Here is a 15,629-nt window from a genome sequence, read left to right as displayed (position 1 = left end):
TCCGGGAGGGGGGAGTTGAAGGCCCCCCTCACCGGGGATTCCACCAGACGTTCACAGCAGACCCTCACAATACGTTTGGGTCTGCCAGGTCTATCCAGCTTTGCCCCCCGTAAGCGGAGCCAACTCACCACCAGGTGGTGATCACTTGACAGCTAAGCCCCTCTCTTCACCCTAGTGTCCAATACATACGGCCTGGATGTCAGATGACACAACTACAAAGTCGATCATTGACCTCTGGCCTAGGGTGTCCTGGTGCCAAGTGCACTGATGGACACCCTTATGCTTGAACATGGTGTTTGTTATGGACAAACTGTGACTAGCACAGAAGTCCAATAACAAAACACCACTGGGATTTAGATAAGGGAGGTCATTCTTCCCAATCACGCCCCTCCAGGTATCGCTGTCGTTGCCCACGTGGGCGTTGAAGTCCCCCAACAGGACGATGGAATCCCCGGGAGGAGCACTGTCCAGTACTCCTCTCAGTGTCTGCAAGAAGGCCGGGTATTCTGCACTGCTTTTCGGCCGGTAGGCTGAAACAACAGTGAGACACCTGTCCCTGACCCGAAGGCGCAGGGAAGCGACCCTCTCGGTCAGTGGGGAGAACTCGAACACACGACTGGCAAGCTGGCAAGCCCACGCCAGCACGCCGCCTCTCACCGCGAGCAACTCCAGAGTAGAAGGAGTTGGGTCCCAGAGCCCAGACTGTGTGTGGAGGTGAGCCCGACTATACGTATCTAGTCGGTATCGCTCAACCTCTCGCACAAGCTAAGGCTCTTATCCCCCCAGCGAGGTGACATTCCAAGTCCCCATAGCCAGAGGGGTTGTCCAGAAATTGGCCACCCAAATCACAAAGCACCGACCCCTTGTGGGCCTTCCTGCGGGTGGTGGGCCTACTGGAAAGCGGGCTCATGTCGCTTGTTCGGGCTGAGCACGCCTTCCTGAAGCAAACTGAAAAATGACAGTAAGTGAATTCCAATATTGTTGTGTTATCTGATATTGTTGTTGTCCCACCGTGAGTCAACTGCACTGGTTTGTTTTATTTCCTTTCATTTAGAATAACAAGAATAACACTGTTGTATGAATCAGTTCTTTTGGCCAAAGTTCAGTGGAGACAGGATTGTGTCAACGTGGGAGCAGGCCAGTGGAAGGTGACCGCAGAAAAAGTGTGTGGGAATCACTGCCGCAAAGGACAGTGAATCAGACACTGAATAAACAGGAACTCATCCGCTGTATGTACACAAGGCATTGACACATAGGCAGAAAACAAAATGATCCTGGGAAAAACTTCATCACAAAGGTTTCCACACTTTGACAGTCAGCTGTGTGGAGCCACCACCAACACCTACGTTCACTGAGTGACTGTTGTGATAAAACAGCCGGGAGCTAGTTGTACTCTCATGATCAAATCCCTTAAATTGACAACACAGCTGTGCTGATAACTCATTATTGCATCACTCAGAGAAATATATTTAGAGAAGTTCTATTTAGTTTCATTATTTGAGTTTTCCGCACTTTATATGGGCGGCTAAGACCTGACTCACTACCACAGAGAAATACTAATAATCCAGAGAAGAAGAGTTCCTTTATTTAGACACTCCTCGCAATTTCCAAGTCACCGACCTTGCTGAATCCAACTGTGTCATTTTGACGGCTTATTACAAAAAAAGGGTTGTTTGGATCATTGTTTTCCAAAGACTGGGTCTCGCATTGAAATATGGGTCCCCAGAAAAAGAGTTTGGGAAACACTGGTTTAGATCATCTCAAACATAATCTACTCTCCATGTCAGTCAGATTTATACACATACTGTACATAAAAAAAATATATAGTTGATCAATTGCTACAAATTTAAGCAAGCTCTTAAACTTTACTGCTGTTTTTTTACATTTAATATTTTGTGTCTAATAAACAGTCACTTCAGCTCTGGTGCTCAAAATAGGGGGAAGGCAATTTCGTTGGTCGCAGAGATCAGGGGCCTCAAACGTTATCTTATCTCACTTTGGTACCATTGCTGTAGGGAAGGGATGCCCAATCCGTGGCCCGGGGGGCCGCTGCTGGTCTGTAAGTCTTTTAGTACTGGGCCTCAATGAATGTACCTCAGTTTTAATACTTGACTTCATTCAAAAAGAATCCAGTCATTTACTTTTTTTCGTTTGAAGATAATCTGGCAATGTTTCAAAACTACAGGTTATTTTATCTAGAAAATGTAATGATCGTTCAACAATGTTGAGGTATTACCACTCCACAGTAACGGCTGATACTGGCCAAACGGCCTTCGGTGCAAAAAAGGTTTGGAACCAGTCCTGTAGGGCAATGCTTACTCCATAAAAAATATTAAAAATTAAAATTACATTCTGAATACGGCGCTGGGCTTACCTTGCAGAGGCTGTAGATAATTATGAGAGTAGCTCCAAGGAAGTAACTGTTTGAAGGGTCTTCTCCCATGATGTACTTGTACCAGAGCTGGATGGGCACCAAGGCTCTAAACAGCTGACTGAGGTCTTCGATCAGCAGGTAATATTTACCCTGGATATTAAACAAAGCAGACAAACTCTTGGATTCAACGTTCTCTGCATATTCAGATTGCAATTAAGTTCATTATCACTGAAGTTTTCACACTTCTCTGAAACCATCCAAACTCAATGAATCACACTTTAAACAATGAGTGTTTCTTCTTAAAGCCGCTTGTCCAAGAAACAACAAAAACAGTAGTGCAGCCTGGGGGAACTTTTCTATCTAGTCAAGAGCAGTGAGGTAATAAAAACTTAAAACAGCACGCCTGCGGCACAAACATGGCCACGTCCAGCTCTCCACAATTTCACAGGAGTGCAGATAATTTACCCACTGTGCAGAGAATCTGGCAGCAGCTCTTTCCACCTGCTTCCCAGTGCCCACATTCAATCCAGCCCGACGAGGTTCACTCGCTGCCTGCTAAGAACCCTACACTCACCTCCCATCCATAATCACAAGACAAGACACTGCCACAGAGTGTGTTAAGTGGTTTGGGATAGTTAAGAACACAGGAAGACAAAATGAAGGGAAACTTGATTCCCCCTTGGCCATCTCTGCTGGCGTAATGAGTTCCTGGATGGCAGCCGACAAAGATGGATGACTGTGGGCAAAGAGCTACAAAGTAGCGGCTAATTCATCTCCCTTATTGTCCCCTGCATGCTGCCACCCCACGGTGCCCATCACGCCTTCGCAAAACCTGTCAAATTACAAGTTTGGACTGAAGCCAAGACGTTCGACAAAACACCAAAGTGAGACGTGCTGGAGTGAACAACTTCCCAACTCTCCTCGGTGGATTTTTCCACTCGTCCCTGTTCATAGCACATAGTACAGTGTCTTCTTTTTTACAATTGAGTTGAAATTTGATGAATCACGTTTTGTATGCAGATATTGTACATATATGTACATACTGTATATACGTATATGTATTTATGTACATGTATATACATGTGCATATATATTTCTATGTATATGTTTGTGTGTATATATTTACATGTGTGTGAGACATTGAAAATAATGGGTAAAAAATATATAACTCAAAGTATTTCTGTTAATACAGTCAAAAATATAATAAATATATTGATTTTTTTTTTTAATTTCATTTTAATGATTTACTTTTTACAATTTCTTGCAGCTGCTTAAACGTTTAGTTTGAACTGGCTTTCGACTACATTTTTAACCAATCAAAGTTTCCTCCTCTTCTGTAAATTGCTAGCCTCTTGCCAGGCACTCATACTGTTGTTGCTCAGTATGTGGGGTGAAGTTGGGACTATTCAAAGGTGCAGAGAAAGGCAAAACAGCTAGAAATAAATTTAACATTAGGACAATTGTTTTCAACCTTTGTGACACCACATGGGGTCGCCTGGAATTCAAATGGGGTCACGTAAAATGTATAGCCACATACATGTATTTAGAAATAAACCAGATTTACAAATATATCAGCCAGATAAACACATCAAAATATTGTAAAATTTCACATTTCATCCAACCCTAGTATACAATAAGAACAAAAATTGATTATTCATCAGACATACAAGGAAGTAGTAAGACAACTGGAATTTCAACTCGAAACCACAAACTCCACAATTTCATCATTCAACCCACTGAAAACGTCAGTATATATTTCTTCCCATGTCTGCATTGCTATTACAAATACATGTGCATCATATTGTACCGTATACCTGGCTATCTTGGAGCTTTTTAAGCACATCAACAACATTGAAAATGCACTAATAAACAAATCGGCTAATTAATCAGGAAGCTGTACTGCAGTAGTCAACTCTATAGACTGAGACAAACACATAAGAGGTGGTGATGATGATGGATTCTGGGATTCCCCATGCCATTAAGTCACGTACGCTTGTGTACACCGGTGAGCATGTGAACGCCACAAGTAATGGTCTGGCTCCGTGGAGGGATGACCTCACTCCTGCAAACCTCCTCGGGGACCAGTGAGCTCAGTTAATGGTTGCTGTCGTCTGACAGGCCAGCAGCTCTGGTTATCAGTGGAAAATGTAATCCTCATACTTTGTTGCCCTTCTGCCTCTCTAACAAGCAAACACACACCAAACACCTCGGCTTCACCTGCATTGATATTCCCGTCGTTCAATGTCTGCGGTTCCAGACATATTCTTTTGCCTCAGGCCAGATCAACACCCACGTGCACATGATCACCTAAGGAAACCCATTTAAAACCTTTTGAATACTAAACAGCTTCACACTGTGACCCTTCAGCACTTTCTCCCTCCTCAGCACAGCACTTCATCAAAGCTGAGAACCGTTCTGTTCTTTACACACAGTGAACAAAGTTTCAAAGATGAAGCCTTTGTGATTTAACTTCCCGTTTTATCCACGACCAGTCACTGCTACAACAGGCCCTGAAGTACATGACGATTATTTCATTAGCCAAACATTAAAAAGAAAAATTTAAAGCTAAATACACAATTGCAATGGACAAAATTAATTAATAATAATAATTAATTAATTTGTAATTAACTACAGTAACAGTTTCTTCATTTCATGATAATGCATAAAAAAGTAAAAAAGATATAATTTATGACAAAAATCTATTTTATATTATATTTATATATTTATATTTTAACCATATTTTGCTAGTTACAGGAATCATTTTTTCATCAATAGCTATTGTAATCTAGGGACAACTTGATCCGATACTCCAGATCAATCAGTCCGATATCAGTCCGATATTGGTCAAAATGTGAGGATCAAAACTTCAGTACAATTCTGATTCGATACTTTACTACTACTTTGCACAACATGCCGTAAACAGGGACACTGTCGCCTTAACAATGGCAGCCCAAGACATGTTAGAGGAGAAAGGAAGGTATCGGATTGATATCAGTATCAATAGATACTCCATGTTGTAGTATCGGTTTCATAAAAAAAGGTGAATCGAGCCATCTGCACTGTCAACTAGAAGAAATGTCAAATCAATGACTTCCTACCCTGGATTTGAAGGCCAGAAGAATCTTGGGCAGAAAGAGGACGAAGCACTTCACACCAATGGTCACGTATTTCAGGACAAAGTCAGTGATGCCCACCGCCCAAACCAGATCGAAGAAATCGAAGCTGTTCAGGTTAGGCTTGGCAAATATGAGGCTGTAAAAAAAATGAGAGAAAGAATTGAACCGTCAGTAGAGCGGTCTAATGTTTTGGCTCCAAGAAAAGATGAATAACAAACAACAGCAAACAGACGTTTGAAATATGATAAAAAAAGAAAACATAAAATATGAAATAATCAAATGATACTCACAAGAACAAGCACAGGAACAATCCTTAAAGGAAACAAAAGTAAAACAAAAAAGTAATAAAATTAACCACTAAATTAAATGACGTGCACATAAAAAACAATGGAGAAACAGAAAAAGATACAAATTAGGGCTGTCGTTGCATTAATTTTAAATGTTCAACACATTTTTATTTTTATGTTCATTGGGACATTTCAACAACGTACATTTGCGGAGGCTTCAGCTTCAGACTTTCGTCACACCAGCCTCACCAAGCACAAGGCAGTAAGTAAGCAATCAGGATTGATCATGATTAATCAACAGCTACTTTTTAATTAATCACTTGAAACATTGTTGTTTCATAGTCTCAGAAAATAAAAAATGAAAAATAAAGCTAAACATTTATATATAAATGTCCATAAATAATCTTTTCTGGGTTCATTTTTATTTATTACCTGTTTTGAAGCTCCTCTTGACTGAATGTGTAGTAGGTATACACAATATTTCCAGAGAGGAAAATCAAAATCCAGAGAGCAACAAATACAGAACGCTTCTCCTGGTGACGAGGAAAGAATAGAGAGAATTCAATGTTATTATTGTAAAAATAAGTATTGGGTTTTTTTCTGTTTTTGTTTTTTGTTTTTTTTTTTACAGTGGTGACGAAACTTGTGGATGCAATAAAGGCTTTAACAGTTAACAACAGCTCTAGTATGAGATCAGCTGTAGATGACATATCTGATATCTGATCTGACTGGAAGGTTTAGTAGATGTAACTATGACATAATATATTAATAAATGTTTCTGCAATTGAATTGTATTTAATCAAGTTACAAATGTTGAAGTTTGTAATTAAAAAATATATTTATCAGGTTATGGTTCAAGTAAATTATGAACATCAGACAACAACCACTGATATCTCAGGTCAGAACTAAAGTATATGTGTAAGGTTTCTGGGTGAAGTTGATGAGGTGATGCTGCTTGTCCTTGAACACACCAAGTAGATCTCTCATCATTGTGAGATGCATTGTTGTAGTTGATATTTATGGCAATTAAATGCTTTTTGAGCTTCCACGGGCCTCGAGTTTGACACGTGACTTATGTAGCCTCAGTCTCAGTGCAGTAATCATTTACCCTTAGTGACACTTGGTGCTTGAATGTTGAATTGGCGTAGGCAAATGTGCTGGCCATCCCCACGCAGACAGCAATACCTGCAGAACAGAGGAGCATTTGATTCCACTGGTGAGCAAACACTGTTAAAAAAACACTACACTGCTCCTCCACATGCTAGTTTACCGAGCTTATGCTGAAAGCAGACTTTGGCCAGCAGAATCAGAATGAAGGGAAAACCCCGCTGCAGCCAGGTGACCACGGCCTTCATCTCAGACAAAGCCGGAGCAGGAGTGGACGGATCTTCCTGGGACTCGTCCCTGGAGCAGTGCCTCTCCGAGCCAGCTGCCGTGGTGGCCTGCTGCAGCAGAGAGGAAGTCCTGTGCTGCAGGGGCTGGTGGTGGAAGTGATGGTGGTGGTGATGGTGGTGGTGCTGCGGCAGTCGAGGCAGCAGTGATCCTCCCTCTGAGCGATGGGGGCCTCCTTCTTCTCTGGAAGACGCAGTCATCTGGATGAAAACATCCGGGGAAGAACCCAGGACTAAGCCGGCCGCCTGTAACTGGGCAGAGGAGACGGATCCTGAAGGGACGCCCACGAGTCCAGAGAAGATTTGCTGGGGCGAGGTGGGTGCATCAGGCTTAAGGCAGTCAAACACGCCGCCCTCGTCAAGGCTGCTATCTGACCCCAGGGTTTGGCTTCGGCTCCTGATTGTGGAAAATAAAATGCAACAGAAACAAAGTTGTTTTTTAAAAAAAACTTTGTTTTGCTGTTTGTCTGCAGTATGGTTTCTTGTTCTACCTGTCAGAGGGCATGCCATCCGTGTTGCTGCTGTGTCTCCTCTGCATGACACACTGCTCATCACCACATGCTCCAAACCTTAAATAAAGAGCGGCAACATCAACTACTTATTCATCTTATTGTCAGTCTGCGTAGGGATCGAGTGATATCAATGTATAGTAACTAATTATGGTTGAATCAAAATGCACTTTTCTTGTTGTTAGCATTGTGGGTGGCAAAAATGATTTGCCTATAAAATTCATTATTTTTCTTCCAAAAATACTACATTAATACTTTCACTTGTGTCACTTCATATGAGAGTAGGAAATGCTGTTTTCAAAACGACAGCCTGCTTGCATCTTCTCCTTTTAATACGTTGGCATTTTTTCACATTAATTTACATTAACCACGTCAGAAAATGCTGAAAGATGGACACCGTGTGTTCTTTTGTATGCTCGGTCAGGAAGAATACAATGAGAAATCATCAACGTGTAACTCAAACACGAGATGATGCTAAATTCTACACAGTGTGCCATTAGGGTTGAGAATGACTACATGTAGCTGTGTAGTCATTTTATTTTAAGCTTCTGCTGGACACGACAGGTCAATATCGTGGTCTGGTTGCCATTAATGAAGGAAACTGCATGATGTCGTAAAAACGACGAGGATGCCGAATGCGGATTTTGTTTAATTAGTCATTAATGACATCACAAGGATACGAACGGGATCTACCTGAATCGATTCGGTGGAGTCCGTCTCAGTTCTTGACATAGTTCAGAAAAAAAAGTTTGCATAAAACGACTATACCCGGGTGCTTAGAAAAACACACGGATGTATTCTTTTTTTATTGTACTGGTGGATGATGCGCTACATCGACGGCGCAGCTCCGGTTAACTTCCTGTATGACGTCACTGTGGTCTCGCCTTAACCAATCAATGTCAACCCTTTCACCGTACCACATCCGTGTTGGGAACCTTGCTAACGGTGGATGTTACATTTCGCATGATAAATATCTCACTTACTACTATTTACAGCGAAATACTTTATATCGAAATGTAAACGACCTTCTTACATGTATTCGTTCTTTTATTCGTTCTTTGGTGCTGACAGGAAGCTAACGCTAGTGGCAGCTAGCTCTCGGAGGAACAATGCATGCTTTTGTGATGTTTGCTAACGTCCTGGGACCTGTTATGCAGCATTTTACACAGCTGTGATTCGTTCTATTATTTAGTCTATCTGACTGCGACATGGGTTAACTATTGCTGCCGAAAGCAAGCAGTCTTAATATAAAGTTAACGGAACAGGCTTTGAGCGGTTTTGCGCAATTGTAAGTTAACGTAACTCGAGATTGGATTCCCAACTGGAGAGGTTTTGGACTGTTGCCATCTCCCCCAAAGAACCATGCTATGATGGTGCTGCGGCGGTTACTGAGGAAGCGCTGGGTGCTGGGGGTGGTCTTCGGACTGTCTCTGATCTACTTTCTCACCAGTACACTCAAACAGGTACGAACATCCCATCAGTACTTCTCGGTGCACCGTGCATCGCGTATGTCGCGATACGATTCCTTCAGTGTCTGATTTTTACACAAAACCGTAGACCTTCAACAGACAAGGCTGCAGAAAGTCATGGTCAAATCCTATAAAAGTCAACCATAAACAGACTAAGTATCGCAGCCCTAGTGTATAAATGTTAGAATTACAACAACCCTTACGTTTTGAGTTGTGCTATTCACAAATGTTCCCAAAAAGAAATGTAACCAGGAAAGGAAAATTTAGTGGAAATAATAATTTAAGAAAATAAAAAAAAGACTATTCTTTCAGAAATGTTTCGTCTTCATTTCTGTCCATTTCAATTTAACTAAGCCATCTTTAACAACATGTCATGACTAGTGATGTGTCGTTCGCGAGTGATTCGTTCAAAATGAACGAATCTTTCATATGCCTCGGGAGTCACGAGTCATATGAAAGTTTCGTGACTCGTGACTACCGAGTCATAATAAATATTTGTTCATATTGAACTCACGAATCACTCACTGCGAACTAATCACACCCTGCGAACTAATCACACCCTGCGAACTAATCACTCTCTGCGAACTAATCTTTCGCTGTGAACGAATCATTCTCTGTGAACTAATCTTTCGCTGTGAACGAATCATTCTCTGTGAACTAATCTTTCGCTGTGAACGAATCATTCTCTGTGAACTAATCTTTTGCTGTGAACTAATCTTTCGCTGTGAACGAATCATTCTCTGTGAACTAATCTTTTGCTGTGAAATAATCACTATGAACGGATCATTCTCTGTGAACTAATCTTTTGCTGTGAACTAATCTTTCGCCTCGTTCTTGCAGATTCGTTTCATTTGTCACGTGACAGAGAGCTCGGGTCTAGTGATGGGAAGACCGACTATTTTTATTGATTCGAATCTTTGACTCTCCAACAGTAAAATGAACGAGTCGTGAACAAGAACTAATCATTTCATTCGTTTTACAGCAGGTGGCGCTTAAGCGCCACCTGCTGTAAAACGAATGAAATGATTAATTCAAGATTCGTTCACAGCTCGTTCATTTTACTGTTGGAGAGTCAAAGATTCGAATCAATAAAAAGAGTCGGTCTTCCCATCACTAGTCATGACATACTGTACTTGTGGATTCTGCAGGAGGAAAGAACAATACGTGACCGCACTCTCTTGGAGGTTCGAGACTCCGATCATCGCATCCCATGGAAAGTCCGTTTTAATCTGGGCAACAGCAGTCGGCAGATCATTCAGTGCAGAAACTCCATCCAGGGCAAGACGCTACTCACTGATGAACTTGGTAAATAATTATTGACTCCGTGCATTGATGGTTACATGATTTCTGGGGCCCTTAATTGATGATATCAGCTCAACCCTTTCCATTTTGTAACAGGTTATGTCTGTGAGAGGAAGGATTTACTGGTGAACGGCTGTTGTAATGTCAACGTTCCCAGCACCAGGCAGTACATTTGTAAAAGCTGTCTGGCAAATGGCTGCTGCAGCATCTACGAGTACTGTGTGTCTTGCTGTCTTCAACCTGATAAGGTATGTAATCTGTCACATAAAGGATGTTAATCAATTTGTTAATTAGTTGTCTCCAGGCCACATTTTCAAAGAGGTTCATGAAACAAACTTGTGTGTGTCTTTCTTTTTCCTCTTCAGCAACCTCTTCTGGAGCACTTCCTGAATCGTGCAGCTGAAGGTTTCCAGAATCTCTTCACTGCTGTGGAGGATCATTTTGAGCTGTGCCTGGCAAAGTGTCGAACCTCGTCACAGGTACGTTGAACTATGGAATCAAACATTCTCCATTCTCCCAAGCTGCAGTGCTTGATTCTGTCAATTTAATAAAAGAGTAGAAGTTTTGAAGTGCATGTTAAATAGGTTGTCATCATCTGTCATCTTTTGTCTGTCATCATTATATATCATAATTTTGACATACACAGGGAATGTTGTTTGGTTTCATTAAGGAATGACTTGAGGTTCATAATGTGAGACGCAACACAGACTCATGTTGTATTATTAAATAAAACAAAGATTTGCAAAGCAAAAGATTATTATAACAAGAGAGCGGAAATCTGTGAAATACAATTTTGTTTTGCTCCTGCAGAGTGTTCAACATGAGAACACGTACCGAAACCCACAAGCCAAGTACTGCTATGGAGAGAGTCCTCCGGAGCTGCTACCTGTATAAGTAAGGAGACATAGGGACACAGCAGTGGGACACTGCAGCTCCCTGACTGTCTCTCCAGGGAGCAGAGACTCATGTACATTAACTTCGACCTTGGATAAGTTTGCGCAATTGAAGCAAATAATGGACATTATCCAAGACATACAAAAAACAAAAACATGGACAAGTACTGTTTACCATTTCTTTATTTACACTTCATAAGTGCATGGTGTGCTTCATACATTCATCCGTGATGATCATCAGGTCTAAGTCCCAGGCAGCTCATCCATCCAGTTAGGCTTCATGTCATTAAACAGTGTTTTGTTGTTGAATTCTGCACTTGTTGTTGAATGTCATTTGCCTTTGTATAGTGCATGCATCAAAGACGAATATTTAATAAGGGTAACTGTGAAACATAGCTGTTTATAGTTATCTTATCTTACAATGTTTTTTTTGTTTTTTTTTATACCATTAACCAGTCACCTGATGAACACATTTAGGCTTACAACCTACAACTGTGATAGCCAATAAAAGTATTGTATCCGCGTATGTCAACTTTTAAAACATGAAATGGAAAAGGTTGTAATTTTCTGAAATCATAATAATTAATAAACATGTTAAGTTGAATTTTACTTGACACCAATTTTTTTAATCGAGTGATTACTCGATTTAATCGAGCGATACAAAAGAAACAGCAATGTACACAAGCAGCCAGCTCTTGTCAAAGGACCACATGAGGAAAAAAAAAAGATTTACATAAAACAGTAACGATTATGAGCGATGGGAGTCAATTCTATACAGTAACAAAGAAATAAAATATTTATTAGAATAAAAATCCTCACTTCCCATCGTTTACATGTACCAGTTAAAATTGTATTTCTATGGAAAATACTATTGCTGTGGTGGGCATTTCCCACCAGGTAGAGGGTATTTTTATGCTCTAAGACTTATTTTGAAGAAAAGAAAAGATACATATCAGGACATGTTGCGATATACTGCAGTATTATAGACATGGTGATGTTTTGTTTTTTTTATCAATTTAATTGTTGGAAAACAGCATAGTAAACCCACAATGATGGTAAACACAAGAGAAGAAATTAAAGCAAAAAAAAAAAGCCATGAATCATCGCATGTTAATTGTTGATGCTAAATGGATATAGTGCCATAGAATATCATTACATTATCATGAAACAAAATATTGCAATATATCAGTGTATCAATATTATATGTTATATAATATTAATATATATATATATATATATATGTATGTATCAATACACCGCTACAAGATAGCTTTGCCTTCAACCATTTGTATGTCAAAATGTAGTTTAGTCAGGATAAAAACAAGGGTCCGATTAGGAATGGCATTGGGACAAAAAAAAAGTGCGATGCATTTGAGTAATTTTTTAACTTAATGGTAGAGTAATGACCTTGAGAATGCAATATTTCTCTGAGCCGCTGACAAAACACAAACAGGTTTATGTGCAATGTCTTATAAATAGTTTAAATAATGAGCCACACAAGCTAACAAACTGTAATTAAGATGCTGATTTCACAAATACAATACATTTTAATATGGTACAGAACAAAACAAGTGAACTCCTGATTAAACGTGAACTAATCACTTTATTAGACCACGTAGGCGGACCCCCACATTAATCTCTGTATGGTTCTGATGAGACTGTGATAGAGTTGTCTGCCACGTACTCGGTACCGTCCATCTGTTCTTGTATTCTGCTGCTCAACACAATGATTGGAGTCCAGACCCGAATCTCCCTTTTCTTGTCAGCTCCTTCTTCCCCGTCTGCCCGAGGGCACTGGAGCCCGTTCACAGGGGATGTGTGGCCAGACCAAAACTATTAATCATTGTGAAGGCTGAGAAAACAAACTGTCTTAATTAGGAAATGTAATAGAGCCGCTTCTCGTTTGGCCAGATGATTAATTATTGTCTCATGGGACACTTACAGTTTTGTTTTTTGTTTTTTCTAAAATTTGAAGTTTAATTGAACAAAATTAATTTTGGACCTCTTTTAAATTAAACATTTTAGGACAGAAATGTTTAACAGGAGGTCTCTGACCTCTATAGGGCCCAGGGAGGTACTGCTGGGGTGGGATGCAGGGAGTTGAGAAAAGTTTTGGCTTGGTTGAATCTTCCTTTTTAATTTTTGCAAATGTTTTAAAATAAGAAGATGCAAAGAGGAACCTGTGTAATATTTGAACACATTAGGAATGAATGCATATTAACAGTGTAAGTATAAAATACTACTTTTTGCAATGTCTGTGTCTGAATAAGTAGGGGGTGTCCTGTTTTTTTTAAATCTCTTCAATGTTTATTTATCCAATGTATCTGCTAAGAAAAAGCGTAAAAACTTATGAATAAAAAAACTTAAAAATATGTAATTCGTAACTGGATTTGGCCTGTAGCCGAAACTAAGGAATAGCAAACTGGATTTATTAAACTAAAAGGTAAAAATTGTGCAATGCAACAATATTATTATTATTATTATTGTTCAGATGATGTTAATTCTATCCAGAATGTGATTAGGGTTAAAACATATTGTTTTAGCACATGTTTTTTCATCACGCATTTATACCAAAGATATATTTATTTATTTATTTATTTATGTAAAAAATATTAAACATGTTTTCTTGGATTCAAATCAGTGCAATTCATAAGTGTGAAAGGAAATTATCTCAGACCAGGTGAACTAAGCCCACAACAGGTCTGAAATGACAAATAAATATATAGATATATAAAAATACATTACTTCTGCCGATGGGAAACTCCATTCAAGTCAATCTCCTCAAACATTTTGCTCTTTTTTCAGAGATATTAGTAAAATAAAGCACATTTCATAGTGTTTGCTATTACTGCCAAGAATGTGGCATCCTGCTAAAAATGTTATAATAAATAAAAATAAAGTGAATTATCTTTGTCATTGTGACACAACAGAATTTTATTGCATTTAACCCATCACCAGGGAGCAGCTAAGGCGTCCACAGAGCAGCGTGTGGGGACGGTGCCATGCTCAGAGCATCTCATTGGTAGCTGGGCAGCTAGTGGATTCAAATATGAAACCGTCCAGACCCAAGTCCGCTTCCTTAACCATCAAGCCAATACTGCCAAATGATGCTAAAGAGTATTTCACCATCTCTAATCTCTGTCAGTTAGTGTGTGAGAAACAAACACAACACAAACAAACAGGTCACGCTGCATTGTTCTAGTTGCATCTGGCGTGATCCAGTCATAAATCTGATGACAGCGGACGGCATTTGAACAGTTTAACCCAAGGACGTGTTTTTTTTTTTGGAAGGGGCGGGGTTGTAGTAAATTGGACAGTGGAATAAATGCAATAAATGATCAATAAACAAGATTAATAAAACTAAAACAGGTTGTTGAAAATTTTTGTTTATGTACCTTTACTTAACATGTCTCCTTACACTTACAAAACTTACATTCTCTGCAGGTACAACTGTCAACTCTGTGTGTTATGTTACTCAAAATGTGTTTTTGGATTATATGAAAATATGGCCTCTTAAAAAATATGTCAGTGATTTTAATCCAACTGGATTCTCAGGACATGAAGTCATCTTAACAATGACTAAACATGTCATCATTTGGACAATGATATATTATACATATTTGGTAAACGTAGTAATGATTCAATTCTGTCACACAATTTCACACAAAGATACTGTTATGACAAAATTATAATTTGGTGTTCTTATTCACCATTTGACTTGTACTGAAACTCGTGTAGTCAGTGGAAAAACACTGAAACAACCAGTGTTAGCCAGTGATGGAAAATCTACTCATTATTGTTTCTCTGGCCCCTATAAGGCCTTGAAAAGTGTATCCACATACTTCCTGTTTCTGAATTCCTGTTAGGCCAGATACTCTCAGAGGTGACGATTGTACTGAGGCCAACGTGCACTCATATTCTTGTATGCACACACAAATGTATCCAGCACACTATAAATGTAACATGCACTTGCCTGCAAATTGGCACTCTCGTACAGACCATTGCCTGTGTTGCTCTCTGTAAGACCTGCAGCCCGAGGCTTCATTAAAGCTTCAACAACAACTTTTAATAATTTCTCCAATAAACTCTTTAAAATGAACAATGTTGTTCATTTTCTGTTTTATTCTTTATTCCAAGGCGACTATTGACAAAACAATACAACTCTCTATCACAACAGAAATTGAGGTTTACATGGAAGTTGACTCATGTCAGATTCCACGAGGCTCTGTGGTTAAAGTTTACAAATGTAACTTCAGTGAAGGACATTTTTATACTTCTACTCAATTGG

General features: G+C 39.7%; 2 protein-coding genes across 3 annotated transcripts in view; one reads left to right on the top strand and one right to left on the bottom strand.

Annotated features, from left to right (window-relative positions):
• Positions 1-8,886, bottom strand: part of rnft2 (ring finger protein, transmembrane 2) — a 16,142-nt gene extending 7,256 nt beyond the window's left edge. For both annotated transcript variants that reach the window (XM_017043110.2, XM_008336246.3), the window contains exons 1-7: positions 8,371-8,886; positions 7,660-7,737; positions 7,048-7,565; positions 6,886-6,962; positions 6,210-6,310; positions 5,473-5,626; positions 2,375-2,524 (exon numbers count right to left, since the gene is read on the bottom strand). In XM_017043110.2, the coding sequence (XP_016898599.1) occupies positions 2,375-2,524; positions 5,473-5,626; positions 6,210-6,310; positions 6,886-6,962; positions 7,048-7,565; positions 7,660-7,737; positions 8,371-8,432 (1,140 nt within the window). In that variant the 5' untranslated portion in view covers positions 8,433-8,886. The remainder of the gene's footprint in view (positions 1-2,374; positions 2,525-5,472; positions 5,627-6,209; positions 6,311-6,885; positions 6,963-7,047; positions 7,566-7,659; positions 7,738-8,370) is intronic.
• An 11-nt stretch (positions 8,887-8,897) lies between these two features.
• On the top strand, positions 8,898-11,634 carry spring1 (SREBF pathway regulator in golgi 1). Its single transcript, XM_008336247.3, has 5 exons — positions 8,898-9,140; positions 10,295-10,451; positions 10,545-10,696; positions 10,814-10,927; positions 11,259-11,634. Exons 1-5 carry the CDS (start codon positions 9,045-9,047, stop codon positions 11,340-11,342), a joined length of 603 nt encoding a protein of 200 aa, XP_008334469.1. The 5' UTR covers positions 8,898-9,044; the 3' UTR covers positions 11,343-11,634.
• Positions 11,635-15,629: the final 3,995 nt, after the last annotated feature.

Source organism: Cynoglossus semilaevis, chromosome Z (assembly GCF_000523025.1).
Source record: "Cynoglossus semilaevis isolate Cse_v1.0 chromosome Z, Cse_v1.0, whole genome shotgun sequence".
In the NCBI taxonomy this organism is placed as follows: Eukaryota; Metazoa; Chordata; class Actinopteri; order Pleuronectiformes; family Cynoglossidae; genus Cynoglossus; species Cynoglossus semilaevis.
Note: the sequence above shows the minus strand (reverse complement) of the source record. Positions and strands in the feature narration are given on the sequence as shown.